Genomic DNA, 22,458 nt, shown 5'->3' on the forward strand with positions numbered 1-22,458 from the left:
AGAAATGCACGTTTTTCATAGCCTTTCTGATATTATCATGAAACATCTTTAGAGTCTGTTTTCTTTCAACCAACACAAAAGCAATGAAAAAGTAGCTTTCAGCTAAGGTCTCTATAACAGCTATAGTTGTAGACATGGCTGACCCAAGACATAAATGGAGAGCAACTTTCATCAGTGAACTCAGATGTCACCAGAAAGATTTTGTAGGTGTTGGAAGTGCTGGTGCAGGATTTGATAGCACAAAGCCAGTGTGTTGTAAGTCTGTGTAAGAATTCCTGCCAAAGCTGTTCCACCTACACATCAAGTAGTAAATTTAGCATCCTGATGTTTGGAAATAAGAAATCATTTATGTATGGAAGCAGTGCAAGTTTGTAAAACTTACCGTAAGTGAAGTAAATGTCATGCACATTCCACCAAATCCATTTAAAGAAAGAGCAATAAAAATAAGAACTGAAAGAGCTGTGGAAATACAACAGAAACAGATATGCCATCAGTTATTAACACCATTTCATGCCACAAATACCATACCATACCATACCATATTTATTTGTTGAGCGCTTAAAAACACAGCATTACAACTGACCAAAGCGCTGTACAGTTACAACAAGCAGGACTAAAAGCAAAATATTAAAAATAAACATTAAGAGAGAATTAAAACAGAGATACTAAAAACAGGTCAAGGGACCAAATAAAATAGAGAAAATAGCAAAAGACAAGTGGAAAATGAAACAGGTTAAGAATTAAAAGCCAATGTGAAGAAGTGCGTTTTTAGGCGAGATTTGAATGTGGCGACTGAAGCGGCTTGCCTAACCACTAAGGGCAGGGAGTTCCAGAGCCTGGGTGCACAGACGGAGAAAGCCCTTTCACCACGAGCTTTAAAACGTGCCTTGGGAACGGTTAGGAGCAGCTGATCTGTGGATCTAAGAACACGAGGGGGATTGTGACAATGGAGCAAGACACTCAAATAGGCGGGGGCTAGACCGTTTAATGCCTTATAGGTTAGGAGGAGAATCTTAAAATCGATTCTGAATCTAACCGGCAGCCAGTGAAGGGTTTTCAAAATTGGTGAAATGTGTTGGATTCTGCTACTTCCAGTTAGAAGCCTTGCAGCCGCATTTTGAGCCAGTTGGAATCTAGAAAGTGTGGCTTTACCTATTACTGTATTAATATCACACCTATATGAACTTTTAGCCTCATTAATGAAAGCTAAAAGAATCTTCTAGAACTGAAACTATTTATGTAGATCCCATCAATTCCCTGAAGCAAGGAGTAAAAGTTGTATTGCACTTACAGTTTGGCTTGCTGGCTCCATAAGCAATCAGCATACAGGACACAGCAAAGCAGGCACTGAAGTGAAAGAAAAGATACAGTCACATTTATTTTTTAATTTGAAAAAGTAGGTAATTAGTTGAAATTTCCCAGCAGCTCAGATTTCACATTGTCTCAACTTTCTCTGAAAATTCCTGTTTTGATATCCAACCCGCTATATCCTAACACAGGGTCACGGGGGTCTGCTGGAGGCAGTCCCAGCCAACACAGGGTGCAAGGCAGGAAACAAACCCCAGGCAGGGCGCCAGCCCACCACAGGGCACACACACACACACACACACACACACCAAGCGCACACTAGGGACAATTTAGGATCACCAATGCACCTAACCTGCATGTCTTTAGACTGTAGGAGGAAACTGGAGTGCCCAGGGGAAACCCACGCAGACACGGGGAGAACATGCAAACTTCACGCAGGGAGGACCCAGGAAGCAAACCCGGGTCTCCTAACAGTGAGACAGCAGCGCTACTCACTGCGCCATTGTGCCACCCCTGTTTTGATATATCAATGTCAAATTTAAAGTTTTTGTATCTGCTGCAGGTGAATATAGCAAGTGGTGTAAAAACAAAAAAAAAAGTGTTCATTTTTACTGACCAGACTGTACAGTTACTCAGGAGATAAGCTGAAAAACAGCTATCTAAAATGACAGTAACTAGTTGCCAAATGAAAATAATATAAAATAAGAAAATAGAAAGTTTTCTTCTACTTTTTACACAGCTTTATTTTTTTTCCCAGCTCAGTGATGTCTGATAGGCTGGTGACAATCCTTAGCATTTTTATGCTCAACATTAATGTTATAATGTTATCAATTCAGGTACATGTCTGTGGTCAACGAACTGGTGAAAGCAACCATCCTCCTTGCATGATAAGTACTTTGGTACATAGAGAACAAGAATGTCATGCAGGATAGCAGCAGATGGGAATTCTTTGGGGGGATTTTCCTTTCTCAGTACCCATCCAATTTAACAGAAATGTAATAGGTCAGATATTTCACTGTCACGAAACTGAAGTTAACCGTACTTGAACTTTATTTTTTCTTTCAAAATGAAAAGCTATGTCAGATATTTGAATTTTGTCCACTGCACTCACCTTCCCAGGAGGCGTAATTTTCTGGGCCCATACTTGTCCATAACAATTCCCAAGGGAAGAGTGATGGCACTGAGTAGGAAAGAACCAACTGTGAAGGCCAGGTTCAGCATCTCATCTTGGTCCTTGCAAATGAGCCAGCCATTTACGCGGACCACTTGTTCAGTGCTGTTTGTACTTGTATTATTATCTGTGTGAGGTGACAAAATGAAAACCAGTTACAGAGTAGTAGATGTAAAACATTGAAAAAAACTGATTAACTTCATAGAAGAGACAGACTATAAGAAATTAAGTGAAGGCAATGACAGAAAAATCCCTGAAAAAACAGCTTGAAACCCAAGTAGGTCGAATATAGCTGTACAGTTTGTAAATGTGAAATTATTTAGGAAACCAAGATGTTTCATTGGCCTTTGTACAAAATGCAGATGATTGCAAATACAACTGAAGGCAGCAAAGTCAGCAGACTGAAGAATCTAAAACAGTGAATCGGGGATTGAAGAATACCCTGTAATATATGTACTGTAATATATGAGGGAATGTCAAACATAACAATGATAAGGAAATGGTTGTGAGCTGTGTCCTAGTGTACACTTATAATTAGAAACTTAAGTTAAAGGAAAAGCAAACTCAATACAAGATAGGTGTACACAAAATCAGATGTTTGGCTAACAGCTGGCTTTCACATTTAACACAGCACTAAAATCACTGCTTATAACAAATAAACCTATAGATTATATTTCTAAATCCCTCTCTCAACATACATTTTACTCTTAGTAGGCACTTTTGGCAAAATACACCAGAAGGATGAACTTAAAACAGAGGGAAATAGGTAAAAGGTCACCTTGTTTTAGTAAAAAAAAACAACAAAAGGAACAAAGCCAGCCCTTCTGGGGGAGAATAGGGCCAGGAGGAGTTGTCAGGCAGAAAAAAGCACATCTGGGGCCAAACACCCACACAATCGTATTTACAAGCTCAGATTTATGGCAGGCAGGCTCCACATAAACAATTACATGTAGATACAAATATGCACAATGCCACAAGCACATATAATCAGACAAATCTAACGGCAAACAACTGGAGTTTAAAGTGAAATGTTGTTAAATATGGATTCGACTGTGCACACATTTTGAAATTAAAGTTTTTCTCATTTATTTTTTTAATTTCCTAACCTGAATCTCCAGTTTGGGGTTGAAGTGAGCCACTGCCTGGAACTAAACAAGATCATCATAGGACGTGCTTGCATATATACCCAAACACAATCATACTGGGCCAGACTGGAGATGCCAATAAACTCCTAAACACACTTCTTTTGTCTTTGTAAGGAAAACTGGAATACCTAGGGAAAGATCCCCACAGACATAGGGAGAACGGGCAGAGTTCATACAGGAGGTACCTGGGACGGTATCCAGAATCAGTTTTCTGTGTCATTATGTCATGATCATCGAGTAATCATCATAATTACAAAGACGCCAATAACAAACTATACTAATCAATTATCATAAAACAGCAACAGATTTCTGCTTGTAAGCTTTCTGATTAAAACACTGTTTCCAGATATCTAAAAAAAACAATTTTTGATATTGCCCAGTGAAAGGTAGGGAAAGGGAGGGACAGAAGTTATTTCTGTATCAGCTTGGCAGGAAAGACAAATCCTTAAATTAAAGTCCCAATAATCAAAGAAACAATATAAATTAAACAAATACCGATTACACTGGTAAAAGTCTCTTTGAAATGTTCTTCCCAAAATATTAACATAACGCAACAGTTTTAAAATGCTGCTTCAAGATTCCTAAATCACCTTGTACCTAATGTAATGAAGCAAGCAAGGAAGTAGTTTTCAGTTAATGCAAAAAAATGGCTTCCACTCTGATATCGAATTATTTTTGGCTTCATACGGTATCTATTAAAAAAGAAAATCTTGAGACGAGACGAGACTATTGGCAAGAGATTTTTTCAAGTCCCACCCTCCTCTCAACCATTTCCGGTTAACAGTCCATGGCCATGGTCCTCTCACCTCTCATTCGTGTGAATGCTTTTGTCAGACACAGTTCCTGCGCTCTCAGGACTAATAGATTTTTACGTTTTCCTCACTTTAAGTTCCAAATAAAAGAAGACTTATTATATCCAAATCTTATTGAGGAATTTCATCCCATAGGGTTATCAACAGAAGAAATGAGTACACAGGCAATTCTACCAACAAGAAACAATGTCAAAACGAATTAACGCAAAAATTTTTGATTGGTTTCACGGTAAATTGGTTAAATGTGTATCAGTAGACTTGCTGAAACAGTTGGTGGTGATCGTGCAGAAGAAGAAAACATCAACTTACAATATCTACAACCATTAACATCGTCCATCTTCCACTGGCGTGTTAATTTCAAAGCCAAACAGAATGAAAACGTGTAACGCAATGAATACCTCTAACACAACATGAAACATAATTTCCTTTCAATTTATTACATTTTACTATTTTTTACTATGGTTAATTACTTGCTGCAATAGTTAGGTGTAGTAACAATTCCCATAAAAATAACAATCTATTTAAATTGTACATCCACTTCTCCATACGCAAGCAGCAGAACCATGAAGTGGTTAGCCCGTAGCCCCCACGCGGGGGTTGGCGAGTAAAGCGAGTATGGGGCAGAGCCCCTTAGTAATCTAAATCTTAATTCATCTGAGCAAAACTTGGTGAACATTATTTTAAGTTTGCAGGTCTAGTTTCTATGGAGCTTTCCACAGATCTCTTTCTATTATTCTCCATCAGTGTTAAGTACTGAGATTGTGCCTCAAACTTCATCACTGCCTGTTAGCATTTAAGACTCGCAAAACTTGGTTGTTAGGCTATACCCCGAGTTGTACTAATTTACCTAATGGACTGATGGTTACTGAACCGTACTAATTAGTGGCCCTTCTGTTTAATCTACTTCTATGGATTATCAGCTCATTTTTACTTTTTCCAGCTATTCCTGGTGTTCATATAATATGTGCTTTCATGCATTTAAAATAACTTACATTGATTGCACTTTATTAGTTCATTTGAACTGTTATTTGTATGTGCATTGTAAACCAATTTCTTAAAGCCTACTATATCTGCCTGACAATCCCTAATCTCCTACATGGGAAATGACCAAATATTGGTACTGCATCTTATAAGTAGTAACCATTGGACACACAGCTGAACAAACATCTAATAATAGATTCAAATCTCCATTGTTCTGTCTCTTCGACACTACATAAGTCATTTAACATACCTGTATTTCAATGGTGTCAGTATGTATCTTTGTAAAAATTATGTTGAAAAGCAATTCTGAGATGGAGTTTACCATGAAAGGTTAAAAACAGAAATTGTCAGCAACTCAAATATATGCAATGCTAAAAATATTTCTGAGCTTTTGCAAATCAAGTTATTCCACAATTTCTTCAGCACATCTTTAAACCTTAGACTAGGGGTATCCTGGAGATTTGATTCCCATACTATGAAATCATAATCTCTCTATTATAAAAAAAAAAAATCCTGGGAGAGAAAAACTAGGGAGGCGAGACGTGCTCTTCACAAGAAGATCATGGAAGACACTTAAAAGGCCCTTGAGACTAAAGAGATTGGCTTCTCACGGGCACCTTAAACATGACACTTTGTGCCAAGAGATTGACCCAGGACCATCTCGCTGCACGTAGAACATGAGATTCTTGCAGGACACGCCCTACTTACAACCAATATCAAATAAGACCATGGGCAGAAAAACACTTGGTCGTGTAAAGGCTTTGAGCACACACAGATCCAGGGCTCTCAGCGCATATAAAGCATAAGGACAATATGTTATAGATGAAACGTCGACAACTAAGCGAAGAAGAAAGAGCAGCACAAAGAAAAGAGACTCAAAAGCGTTGGGAGAGAAAAAAATGCAAAAAAGAAAAGAATAACCTATGTGCAAATTAGGAAAATAAGGTAAGTAATAATCAGCCCAGAACAAAAAGAACTCTAAAAAACGCATGTCCAATCGGGCTCAGAATTAAAAGACAAAGTAGAACTTCATAAAGACTTACAAAAACGTTGGCGCTATGCACATGCAGAGCAAGGTAGAGATTATGAAAGCAGTGGAATTCGAAAGGCTCAAAAAAACAGTTGGCACGATACAACTGCAGAGAAAGTTAAACAATATGAAAGCAGGAAAATTAGAAAGCATCAAAAAAAGAAAGCAAAGATCGCAGTAGCGCAAACAAACGGAAACTATTACTCAAAAAAGGGGAAAATAATCACCACGGACCAGGTATCATTGTAAAAAAAGCAGGACAAAGTGAGGTCAGAAATAAAAGACAAAGAGTACAAAAAAAAGTAAAATGTCATAAAGAGGTTAAAAAACAAGGGGGCCAAACACATGCATAGCAGGTTAGAGATAATGAAAACTGGAATTCAAAAGACTCAAAAAAACGGTAGGCGCGAAACACATGCAGAGCAACATACAGAGTATGAAAACAGAAAAAAAACAAAAGTGTCAAAACAAAGAAAGTAAACATCAACAAAGAGAAATTATTACTCGGAGAAATAACAAAAAGGCGAATAGAGATTGAATATATGGACATAGGTGATATGTCATAAGTATGTAAATATTGTAAGTCTTTGAAGTTTAAGTCAGAGAATTTCAAAAACAGGGTTTACCTCACATACATTTATTGGTTACTTTGCAAAAAATATTACTATTATTTTGTCTGTGTCGAAATTCCAAACAGAGAAACCTATCCTGAATTATGGTACAAAGTCATTAAACACATGTCTCACGGACCTCATTTAAAAGATTCAGCACGTTGGGACTCGAAAGATTCCAAATATTGTTTTTACAAAAGTTCTGAAATAAAAGTCAAACTAATGAAATAGCAAAAATTCAAAGAAAAAAAATCTTAAAAGTGTGCTTCCGGAAAACCAAACACAGGGGTTGGCGAGCGAAGTGAGAAGGGGGCAAACCCCCCTAGTAATGTTTAAAGAAAGAATGTATCCAGATTAAAAAAAGAAACACTGAATGATATAAAATCTAGTTTTTGATTCTGCATTTAATGTAGTTACACAGTACACTGCTACTTGTATATTAACTGCATTTGTAACACTTTACTGACCTTTACAAGCTACAAAACAAATGTCGTTAATAAATTAAAAAAATCTAATTAACCCAATAGCTATTTATACATGGCTACTCTCACACCTCATACTGGCAGACATTATTTGGCACCTTGCACTGCACTTCTTTCTTGCACAATATCAAACCCGACGAGTTTCCTTGAGTGCCTTGCTTGTTTTTCAATCAATATGGCAGTAACAAAAGCATACTCCCCACCCCCATGTACTGGGCTTCTTGCAGATGAGAGAAGCTGGTGTGCAAACTGATGGTGGTTGGAGAATTCATGGAGGGGGAAGGGTGTTTTTTTTTTAACTCCACAAACATTTCTGTTGGAGGATTTTTTTTTTTTGCTGAGTAAGCCTTGGAACTGCCACTGTGCTGAGTCAATGGTGATGACAGACACTGCAGATGCTTAAGCAGGAACTCCTTTTAATGCTACAGCAGTAGCTATTGTCTGAAGAGTGACACTTTTTTATCAAAAACATTGAGCAATCGTTCAAAAACAACATTTGTTTTCTTCTTTAAAGGCTTATAATCCATTTAAATAGCAAAGAATGCACAACAAAGTATTGGCAGTGCTGCTTTTAGTCAGCAGACCCCTAAACACGGCAGACGATCTTCTCGCCAGGTTAACAGATAGATGCCTCATCAGGCCTTGACTTGAAATCTATTGTCAGTCTTCTTGTTTATCAAACATGCAGCAAACAGTCTTTGCTGAAACTGTTGTTGATACATAAAGGATGCTGTCTGATTTCATTTTAATGACCTGTGGACCTAGTGCCTATGTTTCTTACTTGTTTTTCCCAACTCTTTCAGGGTGCCTTGTGGAAATATAACGATTTCATGAGCGATTCCTACCAAATCAAGTTATCAGACATGTTAAGAAAGACTGGCTAATGCACAAAGATTTACGGCAACAGCATGAAGAAATTAATATTTCATTTAACTGAGAAATATCTAAAGATTATTTGTCATAGTATTTAGAAAATTTACTGGGAGTTTACTTTTGGCTTTGATGCTTTTATTCTGAACTCTGAAAATTATTCATGCTAGTGCATGTTTCTAAAGGATATTCTCATTTCCTCCTATTCAAAGCATGTAGTTTGTGGAATGCCTAACGTTGAGTGGTCTAGCACAACAGCGTAGTTCTTGCCTTGCCTTCACTGCTGCTGGGCTTTGTTGCAGCTCCCTGAGTGTATTTCAGAAAGAGAATGGAAGGATAAATGGATTAGATTTCCACAAAGTGTTCTTTGCTTAGTATAGATAGGATGGTCCAGATCTAATTACGCAATTTTCATTACGCTATAACTTATTAAGTTTATTACATTAGAAAACCACCCGAAAAATCCCGGACCATCGATAAGTGTGCGAAGTGACGACATGAAGAATCGTCTTCTCGCCGAACTGGAATCGCATAAATCAAAGTCATCCAGACGATCTGGATCTGCATAATTAGATCTGGACCACCCTGTATATCTGAGCCCCTTAGCTTCTTAAAGTCTGACACCCATTTTAGTCTTATGGTTTACGTTATGAGTGCACTTACAGCATAACAGAGCATTTACATTGTTTTATATATCATCTTATAAGTTTATTGTAGTATTTCAGCACCTTTTTTTTAATTTATCATATATTCTATACCATTTTAGTCATACAGGCTAACATCTTATTACTCTCTTTAATTACTTGTTGCTTTATGTCATTATCAACTCCCCAACCTTCTTTCTGAAGTTTCTTTGCTGCTGTATAGGAATATTTTTTAATCTGTACAGTAAACTGAATTTTGTACTTACTGTATTTAGACAGGCGACACGGTGGCACAGTGAGTAGCGCTGCTGCCTCGCAGTTAGGAGACCCGGGTTCGCTTCCTGGGTCCTCCCTGTGTGGAGTTTGCATGTTCTCCCCGTGTCTGCGTGGGTTTCCTCCCACAATCCAAAGACATGCTGGTTAGGTGGATTGGTGAATCTAAATTGGCCCTAGTGTGTGCTTGGTGTGTGGGTGAGTTTGTGTGTGTCCTGCGGTGGGTTCCTGCCTTGTGCCCTGTGTTGGCTGGGATTGGCTCCAGCAGACCCCTGTGTTCGGATTCAGCGGGTTAGAAAATGGATGGATGGTATTTAGACATTTTTTTCATTTCTGAAGTGCTAGTGCAACCTGTCCACAAAATTGTTGCTGATTAAGGATTTACCGGACTTCACTTATAAACTAATTCCAAGTTCAGCATTATCCTCTTATCTGTACTCTTTCTCATTAAAAGTCAAATTTTAATATGTACATTCTCCTCCTTAACATTAATTTTCAAGTTATTCAACAGGCTCCATCTATTTTTAATCAATATCTGTTTGTCCTTTTTAAATACTCTTCTGCAATTATTTTACATGCAACAGAAGCAGTGCTTATTAGTTTATATGAGATCAGTTCTTCCTCTTGTGAATTTGATTGAAAAGATACATTTTTTCACTATGGGAGTTGTGTAAGATTGCAGGCAGTTTGAAATAGTGTCTTTCACTTACCGAATTGATCCAATCATGACTGCTTCTTCTGCTTTAAAAGGTTTTAAATATATTTTTACTTAATTGTTATTCAGCATTCAATTTGTTTCATGATACATGTGTTATTTGTTATAAACATGACTTGAGAAGCGCACTAAGTATATTGGCTCATTTGTGCTACAGTCTATTCAGTTTGATTTGGTTACCATACCCGTCCACGGTGAGCAGACCGCACCACCTGGCACAGTATTAAGGGCATCAATCCTTTACTTCACTTTGGATGTCTGGCCTAAATCCAGCACACATCATAACTGCCACTAAAGATATTATTTAAAGGTAACATTGAATGCAGTCAAAAACAACAGCATGATGAAAAGAAAATGGAACGCTCAAAACAGGGAACAAAAAACTAGAAATAGATTAAGGTAGAAATAATAATCCAAGACATTACCAATAATGACAATAAATCCTGAGGCTGATACAGCGCACTGTCACACCCACCACATGACAAACCAACTCAGGATCCCAGATTAGGACTCAAGTGCAGCCATGCAACGGGTGTCACCTCAGCACCACACTTGATCAGATGGAATGGACCAGTGTGAGGTTTTCTTAAGGTTCTGCCACCAAGCCCCAGATTTTTCCCAGCAGGTTGTAGGGCCTACATGCAGGGCTGGATGCCGATTAACGTCATACCCAGGACAGAGCAATTGTAGGTTGAGTTATTTAATAAATGCAAAAAAAGTCATTCTAAAATTTGAGACAGCATGATTGATTAGTTAGTACTGCTTTCTCGCAGCTCCAGAACCTTGGGTTGAAAACTCCTACCTGACTACACCACACGTAGAATTTGCATATTTTCCCCCATCAATGTGTGCATTATTTTCTGGGTGTTTCAGTTTTCTTCCACGGTAGTTATGTTAAATGGCAATAACAAAATGGCTCCATACAGGTAAGTATGGATGTCTGTGCCTTACTCTCTATGTTTCCCAACCCAAAGCTGCTTTCTGCCTTATGAATGCTAGAATACACTGTCACCTATAACTCAAACAGGCAAAAAGGGTTTCATGGATGGGACAGCACCAATTTACCCAGAAGCTTCGACCAGATTTTGCTTGATGTACCTCAATTTTTATTTAATGTATTAGATGTGGCTGCTGTAAGCATTGCATTTAACTGTCAAGTATCTCTGTTGATAAATAGCATCTGTAAATAACTGTACAGTACATTAAGTTAAAAAAAAACTATATGAATGTTAAGAACCTTTAATCTTTCTGTTTCACTACTCAGCAATTCATTTCTTCCATAAAAGTAAGATTGTGCAATGAAGCAAAATAAATGAAGTGTCAGCAAAAGAACTATGACTTTACCAAACTCTAATGATAAAGTTGCTTCCAAACTATTAGGAAAATGTTTCTTCGCTGTTTTGAGATTGTGTAATTCAGTGGTTTGTAACAGATTTTTTGTAATATAAAACAATACTGTGGCAAAAAAATAACTTGGAGTTTCAGTGCTTTGAAATAAAAAGAATAGAGAAGAAAACTTCAATATAGAATTTGCTATTCACCAAAGTTACAGAACTGGTCAAGAGACTTAATATTGTAATTCCCCACAGGTTGCAACTTAAATTCAAGGAAATTACATTTTTTTTTAACTCTATCATGTAAAAAATCTACTTCTTATAAAAATGAGCAACCACCCACTAAAGGAGAACTTGGAAGTAAAATCTTCAGGATTAAGAAACTGTCCACACCTGGAAGGTATTCATACACCAGGAAACAATCTGCATATAGTGATGGGAGTGGAGTGTTCTAGAGACCTTGAGACACAGGTGATGCTGGTTACCAATGCTGCCCTGAATCTGCCCTATTCTTACAGGGTTTACTAAGGTGTGACGGATTACGCCTTAGTTAGATGTAGTTAGACTCACTAAAAGCCAGTTTCTCAAAACTTTCTAAACCTCTTTCAAACATTCAAGATGTCTGTGAAAACAATTATTTCTTAGCATAGGATGCGAATAGTTAAGCCTCTTTTGTTACTATAGTAATATCTAATAATAGGAGGGCATTAGCAGCAATCACAGGTAAAGCTGGAGTAGACACTTTAGTCAAAAATCTACATTTTTTTTGCAAAAATAAATAAAACTTTTAATCTGTAAATAACTGTTTTTAAAAAAAGTCATATTAAGATACGCCAATAAAGTTGTCCTATTTAGTCCAAAGCAGCAGAGGATGTTTTTTTCCTGTGTTTGCTGCATAATTGTTCTTTTCCCCTTGGCTAAGCAGAAAATGACTTTTCTTTAACCTATGGCAGGGTGATAAGTGTGTCTGGCTAGAGAGAGGGGGTCGGAGGGGTGAGGTTGCCAGGGACAAGGAAATGATCAGAAAAGCACAGGAAATGGTGAAGTCCTGTGGAAAGACAAGCACTAAATACACAACAGCAATAAGAGGTAATATTGCTTTGGAATGACCGTAAACTTTAGGATAAGCTAGAACTTTCAGCAAGGCTTGGATGTGTCTGTCTTCTTCTTGGAAGAGTTGGAGAAGGAATGGATGTATGAGAAGAAGCTACAAGATCACCACATCAACAGGTAGCATCCCGTAGTCTCTGAGAAAATTGGGATGAGGTTACTCAGGTAAGGAGAAGGGCTGGCACAATGTCACTACCATCCTGCAAGGGCACAGCAACAGCCCACAGTACATGTTACCTTTGTTAAAAAAATAGGCAATTATGGAGTCATAGCACTCTAAAGCCCACAGAGCACCCAAGAGAACAAAGGTACTATGTTCATGTGCTATTGGAATTTTCAGAGTTACCATGTGTAATGTCATAGCTTCCTAATCTATTACTGGAGATTTCCACCTAGTGTTTTAAAGAAAATGGAGTTTCCAGTTGATTTTCTTTGTGATATATACAAAAGACAAATGAAGATTTGCTCTAACTTTTTTTTCATTAAAACAAAAACGAAAATTAATTAAGCACATTCCACATTGCATTAAATAAAACTTGATTATAAAATGTCTTTGTCTATTGTGAAGATATTTAATATTATATAATGAAATGAAAACAAAATTCAGTTATGTTATATTCTGGCAAATTTTAATTTCAGTTACCTGCAACATTTCTCTTTGGTAACTACCAAGTGGAAAAGAGGTCATTTTGAATTTCACCCACTTAATGTGAACCCAGGAGGACACAATGCACTTCTAGAGAGTTTTAAAGTCAACACGAGAGTTGAGGCAAAGGTTCATTAGTGCATAAAAAGAAAGATGACAGACGATGAAGATGAGAAGAGTGAGTGCTTGTGTAAAAGTAGTATATATATATATATATATATATATATATATATATATATATATATATATATATATATATATATATATATATATATATATATATATATATATATATATATATATATATACTGCTCAATAGAATTAAAGGAACACTTTTTAATCAGAGTATAGCATAAAGTCAATGAAACTTATGGGATATTAATCTGGTCAGTTAAGTAGCAGAGGGGTTGTTAATCAGTTTCAGCTGCTGTGGTGTTAATGAAATTAACAACAGATGCACTAGAGGGGCAACAATGAGATGACCCCCAAAACAGGAATGGTTTAACAGGTGGAGGCCACTGACATTTTTCCCTCCTCATCTTTTCTGACTGTTTCTTCACTAGTTTTGCATTTGGCTACAGTCAGTGTCACTACTGGTAGCATGAGGCGATACCTAAACCCTACAGAGTGTGCACAGGTAGTCCAACTTCTCCAGGATGGCACATCAATATGTGTCATTGCCAGAAGGTTTGCTGTGTCTCCCAGCACAGTCTCAAGGGCATGGAGGAGATTCTAGGAGCCAAGCAGTTACTCTAGGAGAGCTGGAGAGGGCCATAGAAGGTCCATAACCCATCAGCAGGACCAGTATCTGCTCCTTTGGGCAAGGAGGAACAGGATGAGCACTGCCAGAGCCCTACAAAATGACCTCCAGCAGGCCACTGGTGTGAATGTCTCTGACTAAACAACCAGAAAGACTTCATGAGGGTGACCCAAGGGCCCCATGTCCTCTAATGGGCCCTGAGCTCACTGCCCAGCAGCATGCAGCTCGATTGGAATTCGCCATAGAATACCAGAATTGGCAGATGCACCACTGGTGCCCTGTGCTTTTTACAGATGACAGCAGGTTCACCCTGAGCACGTGACAGAAGTGAAAGGGTCTGGAGAAGCCATGGAGAACATTATGCTGCCTGTAACATCATTCAGCATGAGCAGTTTGGTGGTGGGTTAATGATTGTCTGGGGAGGCATATCCATGGAGGGTCACACAGACCGCTACAGGCTTGGCAAAGGCACCTTGGCTGCCATTAGGTATCAGGATGAAATCCTTAGACCCATTGTCAGACCCTATGCTGGCACAGTGGCTCCTGGTGCACGACAATTCCTGGCCTCATGTGGTGAGAGTATGCAGGAAGTTCCTGGAGGATGAAGGAATTGATACCATTGACTGGCCACCACACTTTCCTGACCTAAATCCAATAGAACACCTCTGGGACATTATGTTTTGGTCCATCCAATGCCACCAGGTTGCACCTCAGACTGTCCAGGAGCTCAGTGATGCCCTGGTCCAGATCTGGGAGGAGATCCCGCACAACACCATCTGTCATCTCATTAGAAGCATGCACCGATGTTGTCAGGCATGTATACAAGAACACAGGGGCCATACAAAGTGCTGCGTACAATTTTGAGTTGCTGCAATTAAAATTTGGCAAAATGGACTAGCCTGCCACATCATTTTTTCACTCTGATTTTTGGGGCGTCTTTGAATTCAGGGCTCTGTAGGTTGATCATTTTCATTTCCATCAAACGATGTGGCATCCTTTCGTTCCTAACACATTACCCAGTCTATATCAGTATAGATATCTAGGAGGATTTCTTTTTCCCATTGAGATCTGATGTGTTTTCAAAATGTTCCTTTAATTTTTTTGAGCAGTTTATATATATATACCTATATATTAAATATATATATATATATATATATGGAAGCGAAGGTCTGTGATATGGTTTGCATATTTGCAGCTGTAGATCCACAAAGGGAGAAGATGAATCGCGAATCATAAAGTGGTTTTTTATCCCTGTGCTATCAGCCCCTGCCAGGAGCCATCACCTATAGATCTATACGCATACAAAATCAACTGGACATACATTCAACTGGGACAATGTACAAGTAAGATTTAAGGCCAATACTAAAAGTGCCAGAGAGTTGGCTGAATCTTGGCAATCAAATGAAAACAACATTAACAGACATTTGGACATAAACCCAGCATATGCAAACGTAATAAGAACATGTTCATAATAAATAAAACGTTACAACCAATACTCTTCCCAACCCCCACCTCATTACCCCTCCATACACTGACCAGCCCCCATCCGCCCCATCCCCCCCCACCTAATTTTGCTATATATTGCCTTTGATTCTTATATGTCCAATCATTATCCTCTGATGACGGCTCCTGGCAGGGGCTGAAAGCTCAGGAATAAAAACCACTTTATGATACGTGATTCGTCTTCTCCCTTTATGGATCTCCAGCTGCATATATATGGGGGCCATAATATTTAAAATGATTACAATGTACTATCAGCAATCAAAAGGAAAAGTAAGATGGAATCATCAGATGGATCAATATTGTATAAACAAAAGTCAGAATATGAGACAAAATTGTAGCTTTCACGTAGCCAAATCCAAGAGACATAAATGAAAGTCAAAGAACAGAAACAAAATAATAACCACAGATATCATTGCAATAATGAAATATTTTTTAGTTTTAATTTACTCACAAACTTGCACGGTTGGTAAATGTATGGGACTGACACTTATACCATCAGGGTGAAGATGTCACGCACTCATGATGGTTCTGCCTAGCAACAGCCTGGCAACTTTGCATCACACACAGAAAACAATGATGATACCCGTAATTAAGACAAAATGTTACCATGGGAAGGTGTATTTGACAAATAACAAACATCCTTAAAGATATTCTAAATCAAAAAAGCTATCTGACAGTTTCATTCCATTACCTCTAAAACACCCACAACAATACTTCCTTTATTTTTATAGGCTAAGGAAAAGGTTGGAAAACTTCATGACAGTGATTGAGCAGCACTCAGAAAAACAAACTAACCAAATAAATTTGAAAGAGATGTTTAATTTCAACTATTGTTTTGTTTCAACTTTAACTTAAGAGAGTTCAGGCCTGTTAATAATAATACAGTAACTATTCTTTGGTTTTGCCTTTAAAGAAAGACCTTTTTGATCTCTACCACATGCTAGTCAATCAGTTCATTTGGACTCACCCTTGTCCAACAGAGACACAGCAGCCTGAAAGAGCTTCTTGAATATATCTGACAGATTTGCCTGTTTCTTTGCAATGTCCACTGTTATTGTGGATCCTTTCCGTGTGGGCTTTATTTATTAAGGCATACTGATATTCTCCATATTGGTATTATTTGGGTTACATATAATATCAGCGGGTTGGACAATGGATGGATGGATGGATAATAGATGCCTAAAATCATAACTATATCGGGTCAAAGAAAGAAGTAATAAACCTCAAGAAAATGTCCATCCTTTACATGTTTGCATACATGTGAAAAGTCAGTGGAAGTCAATTTTAAACTGGCATGAACTATAAATTTTGCCATGACTATTCATTGGGTATGCATAAACGTTTTTCTCCCCAAACATATTCTGAAAAAAGTTTTTGACCACATTGCAATATTAAATGCTGCCTTGGCACCATTTCTTACTTGAGTTGTAAGATCTCTGTGACCTAGCACTTTTGTAATGATTAACTAGAAAAATACATTCCCCATTAGAGGTGTTACGATTCAGATATTCAGACAGAACTATTTGGAATAAATCATAGGTATTTGAAACAGTGTCCAAAGATAATAAGCCACAATTTATTCATAAAAAATGGAACTAACAGTCCTTGCACTACAAAACTGCTACCGGTGAATAAAAAAATAGTAATTTAACAGTAACACAAAAATCAAAGTTATACAGACTGTATCTGGGTATTTATGAGGTTGTAGAACCACATATTTGTTATGCTACTTGTTCTCCTGAAGGAATGAACTCATTAAATTGGTAAATAATCTGTTTCAATAATTACATTCAATATTTTCTGCACTCCCTAGAATTTCTTATATTACAAACTACCCATTCTGAGCGGCTCTGCCCATGTAGTAATGACACAGGACAAACTTTAAAAATCAATAAACAAAAAGGTATCGCTAGCTAAGCGGAGGCAGGTTACACTCCAAAACACAGAGGTAGACCCAACAGAGTGTAACTGCAGACTGCAGTACATATGTGGTCAGTCATTTAATGCCACAAAATCATGATATGCCCTCAATGTCAGTCACGTAACACCCATCGCATTAGACTATTATTAACATTAGGGCCCCATTACACAATGGTTAAGGTTAGGTTTGTAGGAAGGTTATCTGAGTCAAAGGGTGTTTTGTGACTGATGTTGTGGGCGTTACCTAATGTATGTCTTAAGTATTGCAAGCTGCAGCTAGACTCTTCTTGGTAGACCGACTCCCCGCTTCTGATTTCATGCTTCCCTTTCCCCCCTCACTAGCTCCTGCAAGTGAATTATGATTCTTAGCGCGATGAGAGTCGCAAAATCAACTGGAATGTTCAAACAAATTTTAGGAAAAAACCTGATCTAAATCAGTTAAGTAGTTCTCTCATTTGCTAGGTAAGCAGATGCAAGATACACCCCGAGGATGGTACATGAGTGAGGAGGGCAATCAGCCCGCTGCGTCTCTCTCGGATTTGCGCAAATAAATCGGTACTGCAAGTGAACTATGATACTTGCCGTGATCAGACAGGTCGCAAAATCAACCCAAGCAAATTAAAGAAAAAGCCTGATCTAAATCCATCAAGTAGTTCTCTCATGAAAAGTGGACAGATATACAGACAAACGTTGGATTTTATATACATAGATTTATACAATTGACTTATGAGACTTTAAGAGAAGTGGTATATTTTCTATTGTATATTTTTAGAAAAAACGATATGTGAAGACATGTCAGATGTCTTGAGACAACTGAGGAGGTGGAGGAACTTAAAAACCTCATTGATCAATTGAGTTATGTGACAAATCCAAGTTATATCATAGTACTGATGAGTCCAAATACCTTTAAACTACAACCTAATTTTACAGCAACTCAGATGATATAAAACATAAGACCTTCCCCTGTTTTTTAAAGTCGACCACCAGCTTCTTATTTTTGCTGTTAAAAATTCTGCCACTTCCTACAAAGACAAAAGGCAGAAGGCGCCATGGATCTACCTAACTTCCAGTTTTATTACTGGGCAGCAAATATACAGGTAATAAGAACCTGGACACAAATAGAAGAACATACACAGGCTTGGACTGCAATAGAAGTAAAATCTTGCAGTACTTCTTTGTATTCCTTGCTCTGTGCTCCAATAAACACATGTTATCGACAATACACTCACCTAAAGGATTATTAGGAACACCTGTTCAATTTCTCATTAATGCAATTATCTAATCAACCAATCACATGGCAGTTGCTTCAATGCATTTAGGGGTGCGGTCCTGGTCAAGACAATGTCAGAATGGGAAAGAAAGGTGATTTAAGCAATTTTGAGCGTGGCATGGTTGTTGGTGCCAGACGGGCTGGGCCGGTCTGAGTATTTCACAATCTGCTCAGTTACTGGGATTTTCACGCACAACCATTTCAAGGGTTTGCAAAGAATGGTGTGAAAAGGATAAAACATCCAGTATGCGCTAGTCCTGTGGGCGAAAATGCCTTGTTGATGCTAGAGGTCAGAGGAGAATGGGCCGACTGATTCAAGCTGATAGAAGAGCAATTTTGACTGAAATAACCACTCGTTACAACCGAGGTATGCAGCAAAGTATTTGTGAAGCCACAACACGCACAACCTTGAGGCGGATGGGCTACAACAGCAGAAGACCCCACCGGGTACCACTCATCTCCACTACAAATAGGAAAAAGAGGCTACAATTTGCACAAGCTCACCAAAATTGGACAGTTGAAGACTGGAAAAATATTGCCTGGTCTGATGAGTCTCGATTTCTGTTGAGACATTCAAATGGTAGAGTCAGAATTTGGCGTAAACAGAATGAGAACATGGATCCATCATGCCTTGTTACCATTGTCCAGGCTGGTGGTGGTGGTGTAATGGTGTGGGGGATGTTTTCTTGGCACACTTTAGGCCCCTTAGTGCCAATTGGGCATCATGACCACCATGTACCCATCCTCTGATGGCTACTTCCAGCAGGATAATGCACCATGTCACAAAGCTTGAATCATTTCAAACTGGTTTCTTGAACATGACAATGAGTTCACTGTACTAAAATGGCCCCCACAGTCACCAGATCTCAACCCAATAGAGCATCTTTGGGATGTGGTGGAACTGGAGCTTCGTGCCCTGGATGTGCATCCCACAAATCTCCATCAACTGCAAGATGCTATCCTATCAATATGGGCCAACATTTCTAAAGAATGCTTTCAGCACCTTCTTGAATCAATGCCACGTAGAATTAAGGCAGTTCTGAAGGCGAAAGGGGGTCAAACACCGTATTAGTATGGTGTTCCTAATAATCCTTTAGGTGAGTGTATACAAATAACCTAATTGTGCTCCACTCACTTAGAATCTGGAACCAATGTAGAAAGCATTTTAAGACGGAGAAGCTTCTATCTGTGGCACCTCTGCAAGAGAACCACCTCTTTCAACCTTCACAAACATGCAGTTTTTAATATCTGGAAAAAATTTGGAATTAACTTGCTTAGAGATCTTTATATAGACAACGTCTTTGCATTCTATGAACAATTACAATCCAAATTTAACATTCCAGTAACACATTTCTTTCACTATCTTCAAATCAGGAACTTTGTTAAACAGAACCTTCCAGATTTTCCTCATCTTCCACCCTCATCCATGCTGGAAAAAATATTGCTCAATCTTAAGGACTTAGGACTCCATCTCTACAATATATAAAATCATTTTACAATCCCTCCCTTTCAAAGATCCAAGAGGACACTGGGAAAAAGATCTCTCAATTAATATATCAGAAAAGGAGTGGAAAGTAGCAATGCAGAGAATTCACTCGAGCTCCATATGCGCAAAGCATACAATTATACAACTTAAAATTATATGTCAAGCACATCTGTCTCGACTAAAACTAAAATAAATATAAAAAAAAAAATAAAAAATTCTGCCACTTCCTCTCTGTAGGCTGGCTCATCATTTTTTGTAATCTGTCTTACAATGGCAGTATCTGAAGTAAACTTCAAGAGGAAACTGTAGTTGTTTCCACAAAGCCATGAGTATATTGTTCAGAGGGTCACTCTAGATAGTCAGCAGTACACTAAGAGATATAATTCCTCCCAAGTATTGTGAGTGTGTTTTATGATTTCAATACAGCAGGTTGTGCCTGATACAACTCCCATGGTAGACACCGACGTGGCACTTTACTCAAATGCTGAATCCACCTGATCCAGACTGAGTAAGCGAAAGGAGGAGGATCATTTCTGCCCTTTCATTCATCATTCATGATCATAAATAAAAAAAACAACATACAGCTTAATATGTAAAGCAAAAACAGCTTTGGTAGGAAACTCTGCTTTTATTTCAGAATTTCTTCTTTTGCTCCCTTGTTAATGGATGTTTTGCTTTTTTCCAATAATGAATGACACCTACGACTACCTCGCCTTAAAAACTGATACAAAGAAAGTGCAATTTCAAGACTTTACATTTTGGTGCAGGTCATCATCCATTGCTATTTCTTTTGGGGATTCAATGTTTTTGCCGCCCATTACTGACAAAATTATATTTTATATAATATCAGTTCACAGAATAAGGGATCTGGAACAACAATCTAGCCCTAAACACCATTACGTGTAGAAACATACCATAGCCTTTTAATAAATGAAAAAGCTTGCTAATATAAATTCTCATGGATCATGCCTCACTAAGCACTGATGGAGATGATGTGCTGCTTTAGATTTCCAAGGATTACACATCGATTAGCATTGTTGGAGACAGCTGGCTGCTTCAGATTACCAAGTGTAGCATCCTAATCAGCACAGAGTGAAATTATTGGCTACCTCTGGTTCCCTGGATTACAGATCTCTTGTCAACACCACAGCAGTGAAAGGGTGATTAAATAATATATTGTTCATACCTTATAATGCCATTTACGTTTGAAGGATTATTCAACACCCTGTATTATAATAGAGACAATACTGTACATAAATTGTGTTAGGCTGACTCCTTAGTTGAAATACTAGCCCTGTGTAGTCTGTACACATGCTCCCACATGAGGTTTTTTTAGCACTCCATGAGAGACTGTTGATTTGGGAGCAAGTGCACCCTAGAATGGATTGGCACACAGTTCAGGTTTTTTTTAATTTAATACTTATGCTACTTAATGATAATCTAGCCTTACAATCATATATTGGAATAAACAGGTTTAGAAAACAAATGGATGAAACATATTGAATCTGTATTGCTCTCTTGAGTTCTTCTATTTCTATTTCTATTTTTTATTTTTAATGATTAGGCTAGTCCAAGTAAAATTTCTGATATCTTTTTGACATGCGAAAATATTAAACTGGAACCAAGATTTTCTTCTGTTGCTTTTGAAACTACAGGGTGGTCCAGATCTAATTACGCAGATCCAGATCGTCTGGATGACTTTGATTCATGTGGGGACGATTCCAGTTCGGCATGAAGACAATTCTTCATGTCATCACTTCGCACACTTCGATAGTCCGTGATTTTTCGGGTGATTTTCTATGTAATAAATTTAATAAGTTATAATGTAATGAAATTTGCATAATTAGATCTGGACCACCCTATAGTGAATGTTTCTATATCTTTCTTCCTTGGAGTGATTCTTCTGCTGGACAGTAAATTACTCAGTGATTTATCAGTTTCAACCATTCTTTGCTAAGCCCATAATTAGTATGAGTATTCTACCATTTGAATCTGGAATTTCAAACTGTCTATAGCTCTTTTAACCAAATATTTATTATTTGTATTGAAACACTGAAAAGTATCATTACTATGCCCTCGTTAATGTCAAAAGCCTAGTAACAGTGTTTACCCAGAGTGTAAAAAGTTTTTAAAACAGAAACTGCTTGCAATAGTTCACCTCTGACCCCCAACAGCATAACAGAAACTCACTACCATGTCGACAGCATGAAACATTGCCATGGAGACCTCATGTGCCCCACTAGCATGTGACTCCCTTAGATAAACCTATTATTAATTACTCAATTACAGTACTGCCTGGAAGGCAAAACTTGAGTCACCTTCAAAATCTTCCCATGGTGAAAGAAAAACCAAACCCCTGCAATTATGAAACTTGCAGTAGTAATCTG

General features: G+C 38.0%; 1 protein-coding gene across 2 annotated transcripts in view; it reads right to left on the reverse strand.

Moving 5' to 3' along the window:
- Window positions 1–22,458, reverse strand: part of slc43a2b (solute carrier family 43 member 2b) — a 79,134-nt gene that overhangs the window by 37,622 nt on the left and 19,054 nt on the right. For both annotated transcript variants that reach the window (XM_039757126.1, XM_039757125.1), the window contains exons 3-5: window positions 2,420–2,606; window positions 1,292–1,347; window positions 383–459 (exon numbers count right to left, since the gene is read on the reverse strand). In XM_039757126.1, the coding sequence (XP_039613060.1) occupies window positions 383–459; window positions 1,292–1,347; window positions 2,420–2,606 (320 nt within the window). The remainder of the gene's footprint in view (window positions 1–382; window positions 460–1,291; window positions 1,348–2,419; window positions 2,607–22,458) is intronic.

This window comes from Polypterus senegalus, chromosome 6, assembly GCF_016835505.1.
Source record: "Polypterus senegalus isolate Bchr_013 chromosome 6, ASM1683550v1, whole genome shotgun sequence".
In the NCBI taxonomy this organism is placed as follows: domain Eukaryota; kingdom Metazoa; phylum Chordata; class Cladistia; order Polypteriformes; family Polypteridae; genus Polypterus; species Polypterus senegalus.